Source organism: Stegodyphus dumicola, chromosome 3 (assembly GCF_044657685.1).
Source record: "Stegodyphus dumicola isolate Sdum_Otavi_A_Nest chromosome 3, ASM4465768v1".
Taxonomy (NCBI): domain Eukaryota; kingdom Metazoa; phylum Arthropoda; class Arachnida; order Araneae; family Eresidae; genus Stegodyphus; species Stegodyphus dumicola.
Window position 1 is genome coordinate 122,445,497 of NC_140770.1, and position 19,204 is coordinate 122,464,700.

The following is a 19,204-nucleotide window of genomic DNA, read 5'->3' on the forward strand; positions in this document are numbered from 1 at the left end:
TTCGAGCGACAATACTGCACTCCACAGTTGCAATACATTCTGTGAATATTATACTAATTCAACTGAAAATTGACTTACTGATTGTCTACCATAAGTTGAACTTCTAGCATTGACTTAACAATGGAATTTCGATCTTCAACAGAAAATTCAAAACTTCATACTAGTGATCATACCATCGTGTCCGCTGTTTTTCCACGGTTTACAGTCGGAGGGAGAAAGGGAACTATCACTTATGTCTTAAATGTAAGTCAGATGACAACGAATCTAGTGAAATACTAACATAAGTGGCTCAGACACTTACAACATGGGAAAGAGCATCCGCGAGCTTTTGAAAGAAATGCAACCAAATATGGGAGAGTGATTAAAATGATCATTAATGCAATTACGTTTATTCTCAACTTGCAGATCAATCCTCGGGTTCGAGAGCACTTTACCTTCCATGTCACTTATTTTGCTAGAAGCTGTTATTATATTGGCAAGGAATAAGAGTTAAGATGTAGAGACATTAGGTTATTATTATTATTATTATTATTATTTTTTGGAAGCAGGCAAGATGAATTCGCCGGGAATCGAACCACAGACCTCTGAAATACCGGCTCAGTGTGCTGACCACTACACCACGAAGGCACGTTAGGAAGGTGGGAGAAATACCTTATAAGGAAGTGTTTGAATTTTTCTTTCTTTTCGAAGCGACGGTTTGCTATTAAAATTTTGTTCTTCATTCTCAGCCAGTTCCTAACATTCTTAGGCAACGTTAGCCGTTTTGTTTAATTAGTAGGGTGAAAAAAGAATGATTTATAGTTCTATTATCCCTTGAATTAGTTCAATTTCTACTATTCAGAGGGAGTTCACTGAAACCCGGGTGTGGTGCTTCTGAGTTTCTGAGCAGAATTGTAATTCCAACCAAGAAGTTTTTGATAAACTGCGAAGTCACGGGTTCCCTTTTTATTTTCTCACCAACATTCTTAAGCAAGCTTTGAAACATTATAAATAACTAAAGACAGCAAACGAGTTACAAAAAGGAAATTTTGAACTAACAGAAAACGGGGGACAGAACACGAAGTAACTGCTTCGAGTAACGATTTTCAATTGATATCTATATTATAATTTTCAATTAATATTTTAATTAGACCAGTATTACAATAACTGGTCTAAACTATACACACTGGTTGACAACGGAGACAACATAACAAGAGTTAGAATTAGCCGAATGAAATTCCAATAGGAATAACTTAGTAGTCTAACTTACAGTAGGAATATCGGTGAAAAAATTGCCTCATTATCGGGTGTGCCGTTTGAGAATTATTAAATGTCAGTGCCAATTACATTAAAGCAAGTTGATGTATTAAGCTGCTATGGAAAGTTCAATAAATTTACGAGTCATGTTTAATATATTCAAGCATACAAAATTTATTTTATTAGGAAACATCTTCCACACTCTAACTTTTATAAACTTGCTAACTTGATGAAGGACGATGGGGCATTCACATTCACATTGGAAAGACTTGGGTGCTTGGCTAGGTGAATTCTACTTGTCCGTCGGGCTTAGCTGGCCTCTTGTATCTGTCTTAAAAGAGAATATCACTGATATCAAACAATTTAATTAGCACAATATATAATTCTATTATGTATTATTCGAAATTTTAAGCATAACAAAATCCGTTCACCGTCAGCAGCGTTTAATGATGGTGCTCCGGTAATTTCAGATATTATAAGTCAAATATTAAAATGGCCATTTCGGATGTAAAAGATATCACCAGTTTGTGTGATGCAGTAATCTAAACTTCTTTTTTATACCTTAGGAATTTAGAGTTATAGAAGCAGGTATGGACAATAGGTTGATAGCGATCAGATGGTAGTTCTTAAAGCAATTTTTGATCGGGTGCGTCTGACTAGTAATACTCCAGTATTCAACAAATTTATGGAAAAGTCACGTCTGGGGAAAAATCTGGAGTTAAATTTGGCTGTCAGAAGGCGTCAGCTTACCTCTGCAGAAGAAATGTGGGAAGTGAGCAAACAGTATCACAGCAAAAAAACTTTTAAAAAAAGAAAGAAAATCAGAAACAGATATTTTATTATCCTATAATCACCTTATTCACCGAATTTTTCATCGTCTGAATTGCCTGTTCTTTCTTACGAAGGCAGTTGATTTTGTAGGGTTAACATTTTCAGCGAATTCAAGCTATTCAAAAGCTATCACAAATCGATGACAGATATCAGAAGAAAGGATTCATGACTCTTAGTCGACTAAATAGCCGATAAGATATTTAGCTAACATTACGTTTAGCCGATGCTGTGTAGTCGGCATGAGAAACCGGTTAAAGCATTTTAGTAAAATTAATCTTATTAGAAAACATCTTTCACACTCTAACTTTTATAAACTTGATGAAACAAATGTATTACACCAAATAGTTTGGCTCCTGAAACATATGTATTACACCAAACAATTTATCTTCTTGACAAGGCTTGTAAACCACCTGTTTTCCCCCCTCTGATGTATACATGGAGGTAGGAAGTAAGATGGAGTCGCCCTAAACAAGTTTCTCCGTACCCTGCTCTGAAGCACCGGCGATCCCTACGTGGTGACCAAAACATTGGGTCATTTACCATTGAGTTCTATGGGATTTGACGCGTTCGGGTGTAAATATTTTGTAATTACGTCGCAAATATACATATAAATGTATATATTTTCTTTTTCTACAACACTTCAGAGTCCTAAGTATGTGAAAACAACATTTCATTCTGAACGGAATTAAATGCTATACTTTTCACAGGACAGTTTTCTCAGAATGGTTTAATTTGAATGAAATATTTTCACAAGTTTTCGTTAATTACATTAGAAAAAAAAATTAAGGTAATTCGATTTTATTCGGTTAAGGTACAAAAATTAAGATCAAAGTTTATTGTATTATTAATATTAAAATTATGCATTATTACTTTTCTATTTATAGAGCTTCTTCCTAAAATACTTTCTTAAATATGACATGATTTTTTGGCTTCTTTTAAATCGAAAAATGTAAGTCAATTTATAATTAATTCTCTATTCGGTTCATTTTAAATAAGAGAATTATTAGGAATTAGCGAAATACTTTAAATAAGCATTTCGCTAATTCCTAATAATTAAATAGGTATTAAATAGTATTTGACTTTCTCTGAACATTTCTGAAAGGGAATAAAATAAGTTTTTTTTTTTTTTTTTTTTTTTTTTTTTTTTTTTTTAAGTATTATTTAAAACTTGTAACTGAGTTATTATAAAATGTAAAGGGAATAATTCTTTAATTATACTTATCAGATTTTTTTTTTACCCTTCATTTCAACAATACATATTCCAAAACTCTTTATTACGTCCTTAAGTGCGCATCTCATAGCATTTGCTTTACAATACCTTTTAACAGATTGCTTTCCAATACGAACAATTCTTGCTTAAATAGTTTTATAACGTATTTATCAATAGGATTTCAATTTATGTTTACAATTCAATATTAAGGTTATTATATATTTAGATAACATTTATAATCATTATAAATTAGATACATTTAATCATTAGATTTCTTCACAGTACTTTCACAGTTGTTTATAAGTGAATAAATTCTTCATTTCAAATACATTTATAAATAATTTAATGAATATTTAAGTATTTTGTCAAAGGCAGATACATCCTTTTTGCAAGCACATGCATAAATACCCATACATATTTCCTATTTATCATTTCCGGCATGTGCAAATCTTTAATTTCTGTGCATTCACTATATTTTTCGTGTAAAGTAATTTACACTAATTTAGCATACACCCGAAAGTTTTACATAAAAATATATATGAATATAATTTGAATGAAAATTATAAGTATTATTTTTAATACCCACTCAAAGGTCAGTTTTTCTTCAAAATTCCTCCACGATGGCATCTCTCTCTTTAGGCAGATAGCCCTTGCATGCGTTACTCTATTTAATAAAAACTTAATCTGACCTATGTGCCTAATTACAAATATTTTAACATACATAATTTTATATTTACATTTAGCCATCAAGTTTCAAACTTTTCAAATCTTCTAGAAAATAAATTTTGGCAGATCTCTTTTAGCAATTTTCTTAAAATCTATATTTTTGTAGTGCAACTGCTTAGAATTTTATAAAACAAATTCATAATCAAAATCGCTGTTGTTAGTTATCGAAAAATAACCAAGATGTGATTTTTGCGTAAATGTCAGTAAACTATACAAATCGCTATTATCCATCACACTATGAATGTTTCTTTCATGCGAGAGTGTCCCTTTTTCGATTTCTATGGAATTGTCGTGTGTCGAAATACTATCAGAATCTTGTCAAGCGAGCTTCTGAATGTAAACAAAGAACACCCCGTCTGGTGACCCAAGCTTTAAAGCAGTGCTTCACTTCTAGCGCGGAATGGCCCCTCCTCGCTTTCCTACCTCCATGGATGTATATGTGCGAGAAAGTGCCATCTCGTATTACGATTTTCGACCCTTCTCGAAATTTTTACGTGCAGCCGAAATATACATGAACATACGTGCCAGCTAAATTTTTTTATCTCCATTTAGCTATCTATTAATGGAGTTGCTGATAAACTGGTTTCTGTCTAAAAGAAATTTATTTATCATGGAACTGTGGAAACAAAATGGCTTATGGGGAAAGCACAGAAACGAAAATATGCGTCGGGTAACAGCTGGAATATCAGATGCTGTCATAATCATTTTTAACTTACTTCTTCATTTCTTAGTGATGTCCCAAAACGGCGTTTGCGAGAATGAACTATTAGTCTCGAAACGGGATTTTGCATCGGCCATTACAAACGGCGAATCACTTTTCAAATTGTTGCCACCAAATACCATCGCCCTGTATAATCTTTAAAAAAATTAAATAATGAAGAATCTGCATCTATGTATGTATGCTCCTCGTATTGTGTAAAACTACGTACGATGTTCTTCTCAATCCGAACATCATATTTTGTAAAACATAATAATCAAATTTTGATGAACAAATCAATGACTTGAAAGCGAACAGTGGCAACCTTGTATGGAATAAAATATAAGATATAATGTCATTTATATGTGTTTTATGATTTTGCTGTTGAACTGAAGTTTATGTCACGTAAGTGCGAAAAATATGATTTCTGGTAAATAATGTTAACACACAAAACGTTGCTAATAAAAAGACACATAAACTGTGTTGTAAGCCATCTTACTACGAAAACTGAACATTGATATGATGAACTGAGAAAAGACTGGAAAAAATTAGAATAGCGTATGGTACTGCATCGGAAATACTAAACATCCTATGCTGCTTTTAAAATCTTTGTTATTTTGTTGTTGAATTGTATATGGCGTAAGAAAATAGTGCTTAATAATAAAGCTAGCAGGAGTGAGTGCAACAACAGACTGGTATACTGAGAGCTCAGCAAGAGCATAAAAAACCTTAAAAAATCCTTTTGGGCAATCGTTAAAATCTGAGCTCTTTCAGTTTTTTTTTTTTTAAATACTTTTTGTTTTAAGTACTGATTTAATTTACGGAACTAAATGAGTTTAGTCTACAGATCGGATGAAAATGCACATAAATTGTTAATAGTTTTCTGTTAATTACAATATTAGTTGTTCCTCTTTCCTGTGTGTGTGTGTTTTTTTTAATTGTCGTTCGATTAACTTTGATTTCGAGATAAACATGGATACCGTACCTGTTCAACCTCGGTTAATCGGAAGTTTTCAATTATTTGTAAGCCATTAGCATTCATTAAATTCCTTTTCAACTTGTTTTATTACTTGAAAAGAATATTTTTAGTTATTTCTTCTATATTTAGTATCAAACAGAGACAAATGCGGTACTTACCCATAAAACTTCTTGTTTTATTCAAACACTTACTCATATCGCAGTCTAAATGCATGCACTAAACGTACCGGATAAACGTACTGGTTGTTAACTGGACGTGTCGATTAAATAACAGCTAAGGCTCCGTTTAGACGGTGGGATAAATGTCATAGAGGCACAGTCATAAGGCATAAAATGCGGGATTCCGTTCACACCTGCAAGACATTGGCTAAGGCGTAGCCAATTAAAGAAGTTCAATTTGCGCACGCGTGGGATTGTGTCTACAGCTTTCCCTCTCTGTTTTCCCGTTCAAATTTCGTTCGTTTGCTCTGATTGGTTTATTTTTATACCAAGTCGGCGTAAAGTTGGAAACTTTGAACTTTATGCCAAAGGCCCTAAACCAGTTTTTGTGACGTAGCAAGGTCTGGTTGCCTAGCAACGAAGCTCGGCTTAAACCAGTTATGATATTTTTACATTCGGTCTGAACGAAGCTTTTAAGTGTCCGCGAACGCAAAAGCGACAATGCTCTCAGAAACGGCAAAACTCTAGGGAAAAAACACAAGTATGTGCGTTCTTAAGTAATATTTTTTTTATGTTTCACATAGCCTTACGAACATTTTGCGCAAATATTTTGAGCGTAAGAATATTTTTTATATATCAACATACTCGTCATATTACCTTAATTTATAAGCAGTGTAAGTTTTGTTTCTATACTCCGTCATCAGTTAGACAGAAATGTTTAAATGTGTTAAATTTTGTAGGTAGTTCGCAGTAACTTTTTGAGGTAATAATTGTTTTGGGTAAGAGACTCTTTCCCCATATCAAAGGGATTAACGTTCAGGGTCATTCATCTCACAGAGAGTCTTTCTTAACCAAGTGAGTTACAAAAGTTTAATTAAATAAAACCAATTAAAATTTTTTTTGTTTTCTTTGAAGAATTACTAACCGAAAAAGTATTGATTAAGATGAAGTTTTCTTACCATTGTATGCTTTAAGGATGGCTTCACATATAAATTTGTATTGAACCTGAAATAAAGTATATTCTTATAATCAATGATCTCACTAACTTATTCACAGCATACATTTAATAATGTATAAATAATAATTAATAATTACGTTTGTATACAAGGTTTTCTAGATAGGTTGCTAAAAGCTTTATTTCCACAAATATTTACCTTAGATATACATTTGTACCATAGTTATCTCATAAGAAATTCGAATAATGTTTTTTCCATTTGTAAGAAAAATAAAATTTCGGTTGGATAAAAACTAAAAAGCAGGACTATTTTACGTTTATAAGAAAATAAAAGTAAAATTTCATATATAGCAAAATTCAAATTTGTCCATTCGATTTATACGTTTTCCATTTCATTTATGCCCTGATTAATTCCAAAGTATTTCAAAGTTCGTTTAAAAATGACGAATGAGTAAATTTATCTTTTGTAACCGAGAACTTAAGGAGAGAGAAAAAGATTTTCCTCGCTTCCTGTTTTTCCACTGAGAAAGAAATTTTCCGAAATATGACTTAACATCCGACTGATCAGCTGATAAAACTGCAGGAAATATAATTTATAATGATTCCGAGCATGTGTGTTAAGTCCTCACTTAAGTAGCTTTGGAAATGCAAACTGTACGCATATATTTATTCTTTACAGGTCTTTATCATAAGAAGAATCGATTCCTTTATATTTTTTCATTAATAACCGTTTTGCTATATTTCTCTTCGAGGCTCATTTAAGGCAGAGATTTCTTAGCAATATTTTAAGGTGCGCATATAACATAGGAGTAAAGTGTACAGCTCTGCTAGTGAAACAAACAATAATTTATATTGAAGCAGCTGATAATCATAAGAAAAACATAATCGTTTTTGCAGAATACAGAGGAATAATCTGAATGCTTTCGAATGCTTCAAAAACAAAGTGATTGGTTATTTTAATATCACAAAACATACAAGGGTTATTTGCCTAAGGGAAGGGTTGCCTTTGTGGACCACTTCCAAAGAAAAATTGGCTCGTATTGACATTACATATGGGGGGAAACCATGCAAACTAACCATGCATCCAGCCCGTTCGTCAGAACGAACTACCTGTAATCAGCAATCTTTAACCGTTCAGTAGCAACTTTTGTTGTTTAAGAGCAAAAAAGAAAATCTCCAGCACGAAGATGCAGTATTGGAATAAGTTACGTTCTGCCACATATCTAGCGATGAAAAAGTACCATTTTCACGGCTCGACGTCTATGCTCATTCCGATAGTGGCCAGAACATTTGTAAAGTGGACTTGAAAACGTCGGGGCATCAAAATTTGTTATGGGTGAATTAGTAGATTTAAGGATCGATGTGACATTATTTTATTAGCAACTGTGTGATGAGTATGCCTCTTTTTCTGAAGATATCGTTCATAAATAAGCGAGCAAGTTCGAACGGAGAAGTTGAAGAGGATAATGATTTTCGAATCAATAGTTGCAAACAAAAGAGCGAAAACTGAACAAGAAAATGGCTATTGATTTTGTTCATGCAGTCCGGAATTTAGGACTTAACTACTGTTAATTAATTACTAAAAATTGTTTCTGGAAAACTATACAATGAAGCGAATCATGAACTTGAACATGAATTTGAGAATGAACTTCATTCAGAGTAGGGCTCGAGTCAATGCAAAAGATGCATACTTTGAAGATTTTCTGCTTGTCAGATAACTTGCAGTAATATTTGAAACTATGGATGTGGAAATCTGGACTCAAGCCTATTTTACTGAAAAGATGTTTGCAGACAATTCTAAAGGAGAAGGACTATGCCAGTAGTCCATGACGGGGTGTAGTGCGGATTTTAATTATGTTTACAGAAAAATGAAACACTCGTAGTGGAAAATTACATAAAATGCACATATCAATAAAAATTTTAATACGTACTGTTTCAACAAAATTGATAAACTACTTTTAAAATGCAATACTTATAAAATAAGTTTTGAGTCTTGGTTGAAGCGAGCTATGAATTAAACCACGACGCTACTTTAAGCACGATGGAATTATTAACTAGTAAAAGAAGTAGATGTTCTCTTAATTTGCTTTTTAAAGCATGCTGAACTTAAATCGATAACAGGCATGAAAAATAACTTACGTCAGTAAATGAACTGTGAAATATTTCTGTGAATTTTGCTTGTAAAGGTATAAAACTCTTTTTCTTTCTCTCAAATAATTAATACATAATGAATGGTTTTACTAACTGGAATTTTTACTTTACGGTAAACGTACAAAAAGATATTGTTTAAAAAATTCGTGCATGTGATTTCACTTATCCGTCATAGAGCGAGAAAACGAATACCGTTAAGTTTCGAAATGCAAGCAAAATGGCAACGATCTGTAGCAAAGCTGAAATAGTTTTCAAACATTTTAATACTATATCTTCCTCACCCATATGCCCGATCATTTCCGTCAAAGTAATTGAGTACGGGGAATGAAAAATGTTCAATGTGGAATTTTATGTAAGATTCCAGGAAACCCCACAAACTTTGAGCTCACATTACAACTCGAACAAGATCCATTTAAGACAGTCTAGGGCTCTAGGTATAGAGGTCTTTTAGGATCTTCAACGCTCAGTTTCTGTGTTTTTGTCAGAGAAAAACAGAGTTTCGAGGAGTTATAGGATGTTTTTGGTGTTCCCTAAAACATGGGTTCTAAGTTCGGGCTCTATGGGCCTAGGCAATAATGAATGATCTTGATCTTGACTATCACTGCTCAGAGTGTGTCACTTAACTATTGCTTTTTATACCCAATATCGTTTAATTTTTTTTCTACTTTGGCATCTAACATTCTCCCTATTCTCGGTAGCAACGTAATGTCGCAACTCATTTATGCCTTAAAGTTTCCTTTTAATTACAATAACGGCCCTAAACTTGGAGTTGATGATGTTACTAGTGGGCTATTAGGACTAATAAATAAGCAATTATGATTTCTACCAACCTTTCAGAGGGTATATTATTCTACAAAGTATAAGAATACCTTCAACTCTTGCTCGTTTATTGCGGATTGAATTAAACTGCCATAAAATTCGTCACTTTTATTGTTATGCGAAACAAAAAAGAATATAAGTTAATGTACACTCTACGATACCAATTTATTTTACATAGTCTTAATTAGTTATGAAGTACTGTAATGAATTGCTGTGCACATAATTTATTATTATATTATTTTATGTTTGTAATTATATATGATTTATCGTATTCTGTATGTGAGATTAATTATGCATGGTGTACGAATATACTGTTTCATATAATGTTCCTTACACCCGCAGTTTCAAATAGCTATTATATATCTTCATATTATCCACCGATGCATGATACTACTGTATGTATAGAAGCATTCAAAGAAATAAAGCCTTTTTTAAAAAACCAGATATCGTCTCCAGTTTGTATAAAAGAATTAAAGTTTGAAGCTTCATACTTACCACAGTTTGAACCATCATTACTCTCTGGTCCCTCATTTGTTTGACTAGTTCCAGTGGCTGCATAGGTTCATCTGCATCGATATATCCCAGAGCAGTTTCCATCAGAATCAGAACACCCGTCCGTCCGACACCGGCACTGAAAAGAAAATTTTTTTCATAAAACATTCTTAACTATTTTCCGCAACTATTCCAATCGTGCCGTCCCATTTTTTACTTTCCCCACATTAAGCTTTCTAGAAGCGAAGCAAAATCCGTGCCAGTTCATGCACTTCCTTTTATTCTTCAAGGGTTCACGACGGGAACATCTGAAGTCGTACAGTTTCAGCTTTTCTTTCACATCATAAAGGATGTTTTTGTTTTCATTGACAAATAATCCTCACACCTCAAAAAAATTCGAAGTTGAAAACTGTAGTGAGTTACTGTATGAGTGAGACTGACTGCATTAATTCTACATTAAATATATTCTACTTATTGGCCATTATATGTGGATTAGCGAAAAAACTCTCTTATTCTTTGCTTTAGAAGAATTTGAAGATTTGATTAGAGAGATGAGGAGGTTTGGAAAGGGGAGAAGGAGGATGGGGATGTGGTGAGGTGGAATGGGGATATAGATGGGCAGTATATTTTAGGCATTCACAGTATTTGGGTTGAATGTTTTTAAACAGCGCAGTTTTCTTATAAATTTTATTCTTTCTAAAAAATGAAGGGCTGGGAGGAAGGGTGATGATGAGATGAGGTGGTAAGGTATGAGGAGAAGAATAAATTCTAATGAATTCTACTAATCTCGGATCACATTTTTCTTTGTATTTGAATGGAATGTTGAAATGGAAGATCTATTTACCTACTGCATCTAGAAAGCGTGAAACGAGACGATTTTTAGAAAAGGTCTAAATTGGAAAAGCCTAAAATGGGACATAACTACTTCAATAAGAATTATGATTGAATTCACAGAGACCTTTCAGTTAGATTGTCATTAAAAATACTGTTAAACTCTCTGTTATTTTTTTTGCATATGATCAAGTGTACACAAAATATTTCAAATTATTTTCAGGATTAAATATCTTTTGAGTGTCTCATCGTAGATGCATTGTTCTAGTTTAAGGAAATAAATCAAATATATTTGTATACGCAATATAATAACTAGAAAGCCTCATTATATAAGAATGGACTTTCAGATTAATATACAGTAATAAAAATGATTGGGAAAGATTCATTTGAAATGTGCACATGCAAAAAATTGCTTACTAAATATATTCAGAAGTTAATACGAATTACATCTACATCTATATCGTAATCACTATTTTGAATTTACAGATGTAATAAAAGAAAATTTGCTGCAAGTACTGAAGGAATTTATGAAAACGACTTTAAAAGTTGGTTCGAGTTTTGGAAAATATATTATCGTTCATTGGAAACGGAGAGATTTATTTTGAAAGGGATATGATAAATACTGAACAATAAAATGAAATTTTATATATATTATGGAATCATTCCTCATAGTTTTTGATCACAGTGATATGGCAATTCTAGGCACGTGAAACATTTCTATATCTTTGAAATGCCCTAAATACAGTAGTTTTATTCTTTTGCGTTGAAAGTAACTCACCTACAGTGAACCACAACAGTTCCTCCGATGTCTCGTCTCAGATTTCTTAGTTGATGGACGAATTCTAGAAAATCTGTGGAATCTTGTGGAACTCCATGATCAGGCCAGTTGATATATTGAAGCTGGACTACGTGACGCTCCACTTTTTCCTAGAATTGGTCAATTATATTCGATTAATTATTGTTCCGAAATATTTAAAACAGATTAAGTTCTTAAATATATTAGCTAATTGTCAGTAAATATGCTATCGATTGATCAGAAGTATCACCGCTTTTACTTAATAACACATTGCATTAAATATAAATATAAAATAAGGCTTTAAGTATGTTTTTTATATTTATCATAATAATATCCAACCTTAAACAAAATATGATGCATTTAAATAAAATTTATGGACATGAAACTGCATGCAAATTTTCTATTTATTAGAAACATAAAACCTTATGCAGAACTTTACATAGAGCGTTCTGAAACTTTTACTAAGTGCAAGCGAAAGTTATTGCTCTTCAAATAGTTGTCTTGAATACCACGTAGACCGCAAAAATTAGCAATCTAAAATAATTAGTTAAATAACATACTTTCATTTCTCCTGTTATTGTTAACTAAAATAATACGAATTAAATTTCTTTTTATGAATAAAATGATAATGAGAGAACTATTTTGGTTTCATTTTCCACGTAAAAGGCATGCAATAGATGATACATTTTCAATGAATTTTACTAAAATTATACACAAATTGATTTTGTTAAAAACAGTAGAAAATAAAAATTTAAAAAAAAATTAAAAAAAAAAAGTTTTATAACTTTTCGAATTCTACAAAGTTTGCTGACTACTGATAAAATAGCTATTATTTTATATGTTTTGATATAACTCGCAAAAACTGGGTGATTGTTTTTAATTTAATGCAATTTATTTGGTAAGTTATATTAAACAAAAGCTAATCATTAATTTCTAATATGAAACTGATTCCAAGTGTTATAGATGCTTAAATTAAAGACTTAATATGAGAACACTTTGCTCAGTGAAATGCAAAATTTCGTAGTATATAAAAGCTATTATGGTAGGAAAAATGCACAATTTCATAGCATATAGAAGCTATAATGCATATAGTCGGTGATTTGTTAAGATAATACTCTATATTCTTAAATACACTATTAGGCGCATTTTTGCATAATCTGAATGCTTTACCTTTCCGTATCTTTTCAAAATTGGCGTTTTCAAGGGAAAATCAGCTAAAAATCAAACAGTTCCATTTCTGAATTCGTAAAACAAAAAGAAAATTTTGTCATTGATCACTTTAAGATATGCGAATCTGTTATGAGATTTTAGTTGACAGAAAGGAACTAGGAAAGGTAAATTGATTGAAAAACAGACTACAATATTAGTGCATATATGGTATTAATTTAAATAATACCTTTTTAGTGGTTCACTGTAAGAATAGTTTGCGTTTTGTAATAAAACAAAGGTTGAACTAATTTCACAGATTGTCTTATAAAACGAAATTTTTCCTTTACTGCAATGATTTTTCAAATTTTTTTAATTCGGGAAACCCTCAAAACTAGAATTTTCTTTTCCTGTGGAACTTTACCATCCTCAGAAAAACAAATATTAAAAAAAAATTGAAAATATAATCTCAGATCAGTTGCTGTTTGCACTTTATGCGCAAAACGAAAAGAAAAGTATTATTTGATTATTTTGTTAATATTACTTTAGGTAACAATAACAACAGAAGTATGAAATGTTATTTAATTAATTATTTTAGTTAGTTACTTTGGTGGCTCACGTGGTTTCAAAAATTGATTTCGTCACTCGCAGAACCTTTACTGGAACTGAGTGACATATCAAGGATCTGCGGATCATTCTTTAAAGACATTCTGTTGCATATTTAAATATTGAATTTTTTGTGTACATTGTAATCAAACTGCTTTTACAGAGTTTCCTCTTTCATGTGTAATATTCAAATTTAGGCATACACAAAGTAAAAGAAAAAGAAGTAACTGGCAATTAAACAAATCATTTCAAAATTGTTGACATTATTGCAAAATTATCCCTAACTGCTAGCATATTTTTTCTTCGCCGCCGGTTGCAAATTTCAGAAGGAAAAAGATATTACTGAATTTATTGAACATTACGTTACTTTTTGATGAGAGATCAAGAAATCTCTTGTGATTCCGGTTGAGGATGTAGTCTCACTGAAGCAAGTCACTTGTAAGTCTTCTCCTATTGTCTGGTACAGCTCTGGCCAATACTGATGACACTTCACCCGATTTCGTTCCTTTAAAGTTGTAACCATCACAATGAGGCCACACTCCTGTTCCCATACCATCTGTAAATGAGAGGTTAAAATCAGTTCTGTTTTCCTTTGTGTCCTAACAAATAAAAATTTGCTTTTTCGATACATTTACCAAACTAAAATCCTTTATTATCATACTCCTGACTGAGCCAAAAATTCGGAAAGTAATATAAGGTTTCAAAACGCTTAAGATCAGGAGATCCTGGTGGCCAAAATCGTTTAAATATTTCGCCGTGGAATTCCAAGTATCCCCAAGAGCGGTTTGTTGTTTTTTACTTCCTTGTACGAAGTAAAAAGGAAGTATTGTAATCGCGAAAAGTTTCAGGCAGCATATTTCAACGAAAATATCCATTTTGACCGCTATCGAATGCAATTTAACGATGTATTTGCGTCATATCTGTACGTAAGGACAGAATAAAATACTCTTTTCCTTCAAAAAAATTATAAAACTGCTTTAAAATTAATTCTCAAGAGAATTTTTCGTGGCGTCTGTACGAACGTATGTACGTATCTCGCATAACTCAAAAACGAGTAGCCTCAGAACGTTGAAATTTTGTATATAGGACTGCTGTAACATGTAGATGTGCACCTCGTATTTTGGTTGCAATCGGCAGCACCAAACGTATATAAATATATTATATATATATCCACTCTATTACCCGGCTCAGTGATCTCAGTTTCTTTACTCTTATATGTTTGTAAATTGTACATTTTTTGCATTAAAAATGATTGAATTATGTTGTTTTTATCTTCCGGTTAAGGATTTTATGCCTTTAGTAAATCTGTGTGCAATATTTTTAGAATTATCAGCAATTTTAAAGTTGTTTAATTGCCGCTAAGCCGGTTTTTAATGCCGGCCATTGATGTTTACATTTGAAACAGGAGACTAGTGGATTTGTTGCCAATCTAGAGAAACTTAGCTTCGCAACAACAAAGATAACGCATTCATTTATTATTGCCAATTAAATCATGCTTAATTCTTTCTGGAATTTTTTCGAGGAAATAAGTGTTTGAGATTTACTTCGTAATTTTTAATATAGATATTTTGAGTTTTTATGTATTTTTGCCTTCTCGCGAAGTGAGAACTGAATTAATTAAATGAGAAATACTCAATCGTCTCTGAAAAACTGTTTCTGTTTTGTTTTATTTGCTTAATTTCTTTTATACATCGTTCTAGCTTTATTATAGTATTTGAATAGAACATGTGGCAACGATTAGATAATTCTTTAAATGATATACATTTTGTGCATTCTGAGTTATAATATGAATGAAATATAATATTGTTAAGTAAACCTAGCGCCAGAGTGTCGCTATGGTAAACAAAGTGAATTTTAAAGAATGCATTTATTCTATTGTGGTTTATGCGCTGTCGGCGAAGTAGGTTTAATTCAATCGAATAAGTTTAAATAAAATGCAAGAAAAAATGCGCATAATTTAATATTCCGTACAAGGAAGTCATGTGGTGTACACATCAGATTTTGTGTATACGTGAAGGACTATCTCTAGCTTTCTTCGTGTTCTTTAAAAACCGTTGGTGGTATCCAGAAGTCTTGGCTGTACACTGGAATCAGTTTTTTTCCTCATCTGTCTATACCATCGCAGAATACTCTAGTGTAAGGATTTTCAACCCTTTTTTTTGCATCGACTGCTTTTAACACCCCTTTTCTTTATCGACTCGCTAATCTTTTTTTACTGTGTTACACAGAATATAACATAATCACAATGCAATTAAGGAAATAAGAATTAAACTGAACACAGTGAAAAAAGTTTTGAAAAATAAGGTTTATTAGATTTATGTTTAATTATGCTATTTTTAGCCCAAAGGGGCCATTAGTCTCGAAACGGCATTTTGCGTCGAATCACTAAAGGCGTTGAATCACTTTTCAGATTGTTGCCACCCAATATTATCGCCCTGTATTATATTTAAAGAAATTAAATAATGAAAAATCAGCGTGAATGTACGTATGTTTCTCGCATTGTGAAAACACAACGGTATCTAGAGCCATCAAATTTTGAATAATGCAGTCCTCCAACCGAATATGGGCACATGGAAGCCCAAATATTAAATTCGAATTTGTTTTGTTATTTATTTCATATTTTGTAAATCTTTAACGAATTTTTCTTAAAAAAAATTAACGATTTCAAAGCGAGCAGTGGCGCTGGAGATAAAACATTTTTATCTCCAGCGCGCGAAACTGTCTATCGTAAATTCTAAACATATGTTATTTTTAAAAATATTTTTAGCCCAAAGAGGCGTTAGCTCAAATGCTCTCGAAAAGTGTATGTGTGTGCAAATGAAAAAAATGCTCCTTTGGGCGTAATATAAAATCTGAAAGCTTTCATTTTTCCCCATTATCCTTATTTTTTTATTTAAATGAATGTGATATGTGGACTTGATATACTGATGCAGTTTTCATACTATTTTACATAAAACTGCTTAATTCCTAAATCACCACGTTCAAAATTATTCACCCCATTTCTTGTTTTTCATTGCAAACTGTTGACTTGAATAAAGCTGGCTTCCATTAGGTAAGAAGAGGAAAACGGCAGTAATATGGGTGCGACAACAACTTTAATTTTAGGTAATTTCCCTTGAATGATTTTTAAATTCCAAAATTTAGCATACCTTTGTGTTACGAATGAATTTCTCTCGGTATGGTATAGCTGTATGGCAATAAGGAATTAATTATCAGTTTTATTAATAATTGTTGCAGACAATGCAGTCTTGATTATGCTGATCAGTTGCCGCTGCATACTTTGCTATCGCCCCCCCCCCATATCAGCTTTGACTCCCTTTAAAATATCATCAATCATCAGGGAGTCAATACTAACGCGTTGGAGCTTCTAGTTTAGTGGTTTATTTATATTTGTATCGAAATGTAAGTTACACATTAATAATCGATAAACGTTTTGAATTCTCTGAAACCTCAAATGCTTTCTGTTATAAACTCACCATTTTGATAATGATACGTATTATGTGATATGTCATAAGAAAGTTTGCACAAGCGGGTTTAAAATTTAGGATATTTTCTTTCGTTATGTGACTATAAAAACAAGTAAAATTAAAAAATAAAAAATTAAAGTCAATTCCTACTTAGGTAAACAAAGAAAAAAATTTTTTTAGTTACTTTTTATTAACATTTTTTTCGTTTCTAATTTATGACGCTGATGGTGGTCTATAATTTCTCATTCTACCCATCTCTTGCAATGCTTCATTATTGCAAGGAACCTTTCCAATGAGTTTTGAGCAGTCCAGTTCTTCAATTAATATTCCATCTAATGATTTCATGTGACTCAAGGTGACATATCCGAATCAAGGAATTAAAGTGAAAAAATTGTGAAATGTGAAAGAAATTAAAGTGAAAACAATGTGAAAAAATGTATTAACATCAAGTGTCATCCACTAGAAGTTTAAAAAATGTATTTGAACTTGAGTGGAGGAATAAAAAGTATTTTATTAACGATTGAAAATTTGAATAATTTGAACAGATATAGGTAGTGTGGGCTAACAGTAGGAGTGTGAGCTAATAGTAGGAATTTAAAAAACATGCGATCCATTAATTTGGCAAAACTTCAAAATCTGGTTAATCATTTGTATTAGCCGTGCGCAACAGGACTCATAATAGTCTTCTGGATTTCACTACACCACTTCATGCTAAAGAGAGGGACAGGATGATATTTTGAACAGCAGCGTAGAACGTATGTACAGAGCTCTTTACAAACGTTGAAAACTCTCGATATTTCAGACAAGGTAAACATCTGTTTGATAGGGTGATCCAGAAGCAGTGCACATCAAACTTCCAAAAGTTGAGGAAATTTAAAAATGCATAGTAATGACAAATTGTTTAGATGGATACCCCCCATACTGTTGCAAGTAATATATCACATGAAAACTCAGATGCACTTTATGTTGTTAGCGTTAAAAGCCGTTTGTTCGGTATAAGACAAAGAAGAGTTTTTTCAGCAACAGAACATTTTTATAACTGTCATGTCTTCGTAGCGCATATTACGGAAAAATTGTTAAAGGGTTCAAAGACACCTCTTCAAATATTTGAGAATTTCAATAACCGAATAATTTTCCGCTTGGTGACTATTTTCCAAGAAATTGGAAATTTTTCTATAAGAAAGAAAGTGGGCGCCTGTCCCTCCCGAATTTAGACAAAATGGATTAAGTCAGGAATGAAATGTTAAAGCCACTAAATAAGAGTGAGAAAAAGATGGCATCGTTATGCACAGCGAAGTAATGGCTGATCATAAAAATTCATTCTTCTTGGGAAACACTCATCTCAATCGTGCATCAAACAAATTTTTTTAAGCTAATAGCATAAATTGCAGCTGATATTTCAAGTGATATATGACTTCTGTCATCCACTGAGATGCCATCCATTGAAGTAATTTGCCGTTAACAAGCATTTTGGAAATTCCACAATTTTTGAAAGTTTGATGTGTGTGACTTGTATAATAGAGCCCTTTATATCTTGTATAGCTTTGTAGCCATAGGAATGCTTTTGATTTCCATTCATTCTCGTGTCAAATGAAGTGTCAAATAATTGTCAAATAATGATTATATCTATGAAGCGTCAGCTCCAAATTAAGGGACGGACTTGATGGTCAGATACTCTGTGAATCTTAAACTTCACTTTATCTCCAGATTTGATCACCGATAATACAACCTTAGTTCTTATTCTTCCAAAACACTTCGATTCCGCCAACAGGCCTTCTTAGCTATAAAACCTCATTTTTGAGGAGTAAAATATTCTAACTCAATGGATTTCATCTCTCCCTCGCAAATTGCTATTTCATAAATAAATTGGTCCAAGCGACGCATGCGTATTTTTGCTCATACGCGCTACTCTTGTGGTTGAACTATTTGTTAAAAACTAATTTAATGTAAATATTAAGAGTTTATAATGTTTGGCGTGTTTTGCAATCAATAATAGTGGTCAAACTCTTGATAGACGTTAAGCGACTTATCGCCAAATCTAAAGCAGCAACTGAAACTTGAGAAAGGTCTATAAGAACATTTATTTAAAAGTAAATAAGAGCAG

The 19,204-nt window shown here is 32.2% G+C and overlaps 2 protein-coding genes across 5 annotated transcripts in view; one reads left to right on the forward strand and one right to left on the reverse strand.

The window, feature by feature from the left end:
* The window catches only part of LOC118201087 (putative serine carboxypeptidase CPVL), a 542,277-nt gene that overhangs the window by 91,488 nt on the left and 431,585 nt on the right, over window positions 1-19,204 (forward strand). The gene's annotated exons all lie outside the window — the stretch shown is intronic.
* LOC118192363 (tyrosine-protein phosphatase non-receptor type 4-like) overlaps window positions 1,386-19,204 on the reverse strand; it is a 67,236-nt gene continuing 49,417 nt past the window's right edge. For 2 of the 3 annotated variants that reach the window (XM_035363306.2, XM_035363309.2), the window contains 5 exons: window positions 14,001-14,189; window positions 11,864-12,012; window positions 10,258-10,393; window positions 6,797-6,842; window positions 1,386-1,567 (listed from right to left, as the gene is read on the reverse strand). In XM_035363306.2, coding sequence (XP_035219197.1) covers window positions 1,518-1,567; window positions 6,797-6,842; window positions 10,258-10,393; window positions 11,864-12,012; window positions 14,001-14,189 — 570 coding nt within the window. In that variant the 3' untranslated portion in view covers window positions 1,386-1,517. The remainder of the gene's footprint in view (window positions 1,568-6,796; window positions 6,843-10,257; window positions 10,394-11,863; window positions 12,013-14,000; window positions 14,190-19,204) is intronic. The other variant, XM_035363307.2, reaches the window with a different exon arrangement.